The 6,788-nt window shown below is 46.5% G+C and overlaps 1 protein-coding gene across 1 annotated transcript in view; it reads left to right on the top strand.

The window, feature by feature from the left end:
- The window catches only part of LOC137439358 (uncharacterized), a 7,130-nt gene extending 1,159 nt beyond the window's left edge, over positions 1-5,971 (top strand). Inside the window, exons 2-4 of the mRNA XM_078772618.1 lie at positions 539-686; positions 4,559-4,670; positions 5,297-5,971. Coding sequence (XP_078628744.1) covers positions 539-686; positions 4,559-4,670; positions 5,297-5,971 — 935 coding nt within the window. The remainder of the gene's footprint in view (positions 1-538; positions 687-4,558; positions 4,671-5,296) is intronic.
- The last annotated feature ends 817 nt before the right edge of the window (positions 5,972-6,788 follow it).

The raw sequence follows: 6,788 nt of genomic DNA, 5'->3' as shown, positions 1-6,788 counted from the left end.
CTTCCTGTGCGACAAGGGACCGCAGGTGAGCGTCCTCCCCGCCTCCGCGTCCGACAGGCAAGCTGCGGGCCGGGGCCCCGCTTTGCTTGCCGCCAACGGCACGCCCATCCGCACGTTCAGGAAGCGTTGTCTCTCGCTGCGGTTCGGGGGGCAGCGCTTTCAGTGGACGTTCGTTACCACTAGTGTCCCCATGGGCCTACTAGTGCAGCGGCATAGCAAAAATTTAAGAAGAATTGTGCATTTTGTGATGGAAGCACCAAATTTGGCACAATGATAGAATGTTATATTTTAGCCCAGCGGCATAGTAAAAAATACGAAACCAATTGTTCAAATTGTTCTAAAAGCACCAAAATTGGCACACATGTAGATTAATACATTCTGAACAATTTTGGATATGGAGGCATTCAAGATTCTCTTTTCATTTTTTTTTTTTTTTTTCTTTTCTTTGTTTTTTTTTTCTCTTTTTTTTTTTCTTTCTCTTTTCATTCATTCAAGATTCATTCAAAATGCACTCTTCCAATGTTTCATGCCATCACAGGGTGTGATACTGTGTCAGCCTTCGTCGGACATGGGAAGAAATCTGCCTGGGCAACATGGAACACGCTGCCAGAACTCACTGATGCCCTGCTGAGTCTGGCAAATGCACCCACAAGCATCCAAGAGGATACAATGCATGTCATCGAGAGGTTTGTATCTGTTAAACTAAATATCTGTTAAATATCTGTTATTTAACAGATATTTAAATTTAACAGATAACAGATATTTTGTATCTAAATATCTGTTAAACACTTATTGATGTTAATTCTGATGTAAAAAAAAGGAATTTTGGCCCATCTAGCACCATACTAACGACACATAATGAAGTCTATGTAATGACGCTAATGGTAAATGGCGGCCATTTTGAACAATGGCCACCATATCTTCCACAGGGCTAATCTTGAATGCCTCCATATCCAAAAATGTTTAGAATATATTAATCTACATGTGTGCCAATTTTGGTGCTTTTAGAACAATTTGAACAATTGGTCTGCTATGCCGCAGGACTATTTAGAACATTTTCAGATATGGAACCACTTTGAAATTCACCCAAGGTCGCCGCCATATTGGATTTCAAAATGGCGGCTTTAAAAATCTGTAACCCTTAGGGGGGGTGGCGGAAACAAATCCTACAGGCACAATTATTGCCCCATTCACCCTATATCTTTTCTAACATCAGTAGACACATTACAGCGGCGATTCTGAGCTCAAGGGAACATCTAGGGGTCTGGGGAGTGAAAAATTTGAAAATTTCGGCCAAAAATACCCCTAAAAGAGGTCATTTGGTGTCAAATTTCTCAGGTCTCAGGCAGCTTGTGTTGATAGCATATGCGACAATTTGTGCTTCTTCTGCCAGCAAGAGCTTGGTTTGGAGTTTCATCAAGCAGCGACATTGGAACTAGATAAACACGTTCGCAAGGCTGCAGAGTTTCTTCAGGATACCACTTTGTTAGCCCAACTGAGTGCTGGGGACATGGTCGCAAGAGAGGCCAAGTACCATAAGAAATGTTTGACATCCCTATACAACCGCGTGAGGGCAGCAAAAAAGCTTGCTGAGCAAAGCCAGAGCACGGTAGATGTCATTTCAGCAATAGTCCTTGCTGAACTGGTAACGTACATAGAGGAAACTGCTAAAGAAGAAGACACTGCTCCTGTATTCAAGATGGCAGACCTCACCAAGCTCTACACAATGAGAATGGAACAGTTCGGAGTTGTGCTGTAAACACGAGTCCATACAACCAGACTCAAGGAGCGTATCCTGGCACACTTCCCTGATCTGCAGGAGCACAGGCAGGGAAGAGATGTCCTGCTGGTGTTTCAGGAAGACATTGGCAGTGCATTAGCCAAGGCATGTCAACATGATATTGACAGTGATGTTGTGCACCTGGCACGAGCTGCAGGGATTATAAGGAAGGATATGTTCCAGTCATCTCAGCCTTTCAATGGGTCCTTCTCAAACAAATGTCAAGAAGAGTCTGTGCCACAACTGCTGCTGACAATGGTCTCCATGATTTTAGAGGGCGCAGGCATCAAAGATCAGGCATGTCAGTCATCGGCATCGGCGTCTGTGACAATAGCTCAACTTCTCAAATACAACAGTGTGAAGCATGAGAGGAGAGGTGCAGGCACAGACATACGACACAGCATTAGTCAAGAGACTCCTTTGCCAATATATCTTGGCTTGATGCTTCAAGCCCATACGAGAAAGAGGGAACTGGTTGACACATTATCTGGACTAGGGATCAGCATTGCCTATGATAGAGTGCTACGGATCTCTGCAGAGCTGGGGAACGGGGTCTGTCAGCACTTTCGGGCGGAGAAGGTGGTCTGTCCCCCAAAGCTCCGCGGTGGAGTGTTCACCACATCAGCTGTGGATAATATAGACCACAATCCCAGTTCCACGACAGCACACGACTCCTTCCACGGAACTTGTATTTCATTGATACAACATCCAGACTATGACAATCAAGGCACAGACCGAGGTATTGTCATCATCGGGGGTGTCTCAAATGTCAAGACTGTGGAGGACCTTCCACGGTATTACACAGATGTACAACCAGTTAGTTCACTTGCCAAAAGCCACCCTGTACCAGCTGGAACCCAGGCGTCGCTGCAGAGGAATCCTGCACAAGCTGAACTGGATAAAGAGAAGAGGTGGCTCCAGACTGTGAAGGATGCATGTGACAGTGGTGACACACAGAATCCAGGAAACATTTCTTGGGCTGCACATCACGCAGAGAACCAATCGGCCAAGGATACTAGTATCACAGTCACACCCACTGCCTTGCTTCCCCTCTTCCATGACCAAGCCCACTCAGTGCCAATGATCCGCCATGCCATGGATGTCGTGAAAGCAGCGATCAATGAGCTAAACCCTGGACAGATACCCGTCGTCACACTGGACCAACCACTTTATGCGATCGCCAAGCAGGTGCAATGGAACTGGCCAGACACACATGGTGAAGATCTCTTTGTGGTCATGCTGGGTGGTCTACACACAGAGATGGCAGCTTTGAAGACAGCAGGAGACTGGCTGCAAGACAGCGGTTGGACACAGGCATTGGTTCAGGCAGAGATAGCAACAGCTGGCACAGCAGACTCCTTCTTGCGTGCAGCTCACGTCAGCCGTACAAGACGCGCCCACCAAGTAACTGTTGCTGCCCTACACATACTGCAGCATCGTGCATATGACATATACAACGAAAGAGCAACTGCAAGAGATGAGGAACCATTGGAGTTCGAGGCATGGTGTGACCAGAGAGCAGCGGCATGTCCACAGTTTCAGTACTGGGCCACTGTACTTAACCTGGAGCTCTGTATACTCCTTTACATACGTTCACTGAGAGAGTCCAACTTCACGCTGTACATGGACACCCTACCAGAGCTAGCTGCATGGTTCGCTGCATTGGATCTATTCCACTATGCTCGTTGGTTACCAGTCCACATCAGGGACATGGTTGGCATTGCAGAGAAACACCCAGATGTTGCTGCCAAGTTCCATGCGGGGCACTTCACATCCAAGAAGACTAGGCATGCTTTCTCCGCCATCTCCCTAGACCAGGCTCATGAACAAAACAATGCCACGGTCAAAGGCGATGGCGGGGCAGTGGGCCTAACTGAAAATCCAAGTGCCCTTCGACGGTGGATGGTGGCTGGCCCCGAAGTTGCTCGGGTCATCACAGAATTTGAGACCTCACAGCAACTGCGCCAAAGGGGAGAGCACACCCACCACCATGAGCAAACCGACAGTGTGCAGAAGAAGTTCGTCCAAGATGTCCGTGCACTGACAACAGTCATCGAAGAGATGGGCAGCCCCTTTGAAGAAGAAAGCACAGATTTGCTGGTCCTGGGCACACTGGAGATCTTGGGCCCAGCTGTTGTAGATACTGTGCGTACAGCTGTACAGATTGGGAGAGATCAGTTCCATTCATTTGAGAAGGAACGTCTGGTAGACAGATCCAAGCCACTCAATGATGTCATCAAACGCAACAAACTCCCGTTGTTTTCATCCATCAAGGTCAAAGCTGCCCAGAAGAGCAAACAACAAGTAGCCTCTGCAAAGAGTGATCCAACAATCACAGCTCTTCTCCAGACTATACATCGCATGCCAAACCAGAGATGGGGGTCTCGAGCAGTTCTTCAAACATGAGAACAGCGCACATCCGCCAGCACTCTCGCAAAATGGACAGCTCCGCTTTGGTTCCAAAGCTGACTTGTTGCAGCCCTTAGAACAGCTTGTCGAAACAAAGTCGGACCCACCACAAGTATCTTCTGTGATCCTCGATGGAGCTGTAATAGTTCAAATGCTGAGCCCAGGCCAGACCAAAACATTTCTTGACTATGCCACAAAAGTATTCGTTCCATACATTATGTCACAGCTTCAACATCGATCTCGTCTCGATCTAGTGTGGGACCGCTATGCAAAGTCAGGCAGCCTGAAGGCAACTGCAAGGACCAACAGAGGCAAGGGAATACGCAGACGTGTCACTGGCTCTGCCCTCCTACCAGGCAACTGGCACAGGTTCCTCCGTGTCGACGAGAACAAGGAGGAACTCTTCAGCTTTCTGTCTAAGCAGGTCACGGAGTCCATCGATGTGCCAGACAAACAGCTGATTGCTACTGACGGTGAACAGGTAATGTGCATGATGTATGTTAGTGTGTGTTAGTGAAAGTGTGTGTATGTGTCTGGGTGGTGAGAGTGGGTGCGTGCCTGCTTGTGTGTTTGAGAGTGTGTGTACAATCTTCTGTGGTTTCAGTACATATTATACAATGTATTATTGATTTATGCTGTTGTAGAGTAAATTCTTACCCACATATGTGTATTCTTTTCATATAATTTAATTTTGATTATATAATCCCGATTTGTATTATCTATTCGGAATAATATTTTGTATTGTGTATATAATCTTTAGCTGTCCACGGTACACTCCCTCAAATTGTTAAGAAAGGCCTATTGGCCATAGTGTTCTTGAATTGCTTTTTTCTTTCCTGGCATCTTGGGGGAGTGTACATGAACAGGCTACTGTTATATGTGCAATGTCATATTGTATGATTTCATGTGTTTGATGCCAAGTAAATAACAATAATAATAATAATAATAATAATAATAATTGCCCTGTATTTATGTACTTGAAATAATGTACTGAAATAAATTAATAAATGTTATGCAGATTCATGTCAGGTTTTATTCGTGACCACCTACACCAAAGGAATTCACATTTAATTTACATCACGGTATTGTTCATGCTTACACCAACAGGTCATTGCTGTACCACCATGTGCAGACACAGCCGCTTTGGCCCCGTGCAATCACGAGGAAGCAGACACGCGCATGATGCTCCACGCAGCAGCTGCTATGAAATCTGGACACCGCAGAGTACTCATCCGCACCGTGGACACAGATGTGGTGGTTCTCGCTGTGTGGATGGCCCAGGAGCTTAATGAGGTAGTGGACGAACTCTGGTTAGCGCTTGGAACCGGAAAGAACTTCCGCTACATAGCAGCACACGAGCTGTCTGCTACCCTGGGACCAGACAAAGCCAAGGCACTGCCAATCTTCCATGCAATCACAGGGTGTGATACCGTCTCGAGCTTTGCAGGTCGTGGCAAGAAAACAGCATGGGCAGTATGGGAAACTTTTCCAGAAGTGACCAATGCATTCCTGGACCTGGCATCTGCACCAAGTGAGATCTCTGAGGATACACTGGCAACCCTGGAGAGATACGTAGTGCTTCTGTACGACCGCACATGCACATGTTCTGAGGTGAATCTGGCAAGAAAGAAACTCTTTGCAAAGAAATCTCGATCCATTGAAGCAATACCTCCAACACAGGCCGCCCTAGTACAACACGTGAAGAGAGCAACTTACCAGGGTGGACATTGTTGGGGACAGTCTCTTGTCCCACACTGCTATCTCCCATCACCATGCGACTAGGGGTGGGTGGACAATGACGGACAGTTCGATCCTCTGTGGACAACACTACCAGAAGCTGCCAAATCCTGCTATGAACTCATCTGTTGTGGGTGCGAAAACGGTTGCAGTGGGAGATGCAAGTGCAAGAAAGCGGCTCTGAAATGCACAGCACTGTGTGCCTGTGATGGTGACTGCTCACATTGAGTTGGAACTGTGACACTTGGCATGACTTGATGCAATACGCTCGCTAGTTCTCTTGCTGAACGTGTGTATACAATGTACGTAATATGGGATTATCAGTTGCTTATGTGCATTAAAACATATTTCAATACAACCATTCAATTCATTGACCTCAGAAATGTACATCTAGACACCAGAATCAAGTATCTAGCTGGCATAGAACCAGAGATATCGGTCAGCAGATTTTCGGAAGCCGCCATCTTGGAATCCAATATGGCGTCAGTAAATCAACTTCTAAGTAGAACCATTCAATTCCTTGACCTCAAGTTTGCACATCCAGACACTAAAATCAAGGCTGTAGCTGGTATAGAACCAGAAATATTTGTAATTAAAGATTTTTAAGCCGCCATTTTGAAATCCAATATGGCGGCCACATTGGGGTGAATTCCAAAGTGGTTCCATATCTGAAAATGTTCTCCATATAATATTCTATCATTCTGCCAAATTTGGTGCTTCCATCACAAAATGCACAATTGGTTTGCTATGCCGCTGCACTATACTTGGAGAGGACTTCCTCTGTGCGCATGGGCTGCTGGTGGACGTGAGGCACAGACGCCTTGTTCAAGCCGAAACCTTCAGCTCGCTCGCTTGCGCGCTG

Source organism: Myxine glutinosa, chromosome 2 (assembly GCF_964187855.1).
Source record: "Myxine glutinosa chromosome 2, kmMyxGlut1.1, whole genome shotgun sequence".
In the NCBI taxonomy this organism is placed as follows: Eukaryota; Metazoa; Chordata; class Myxini; order Myxiniformes; family Myxinidae; genus Myxine; species Myxine glutinosa.
This window is presented reverse-complemented; position numbering and strand designations above follow the sequence as displayed.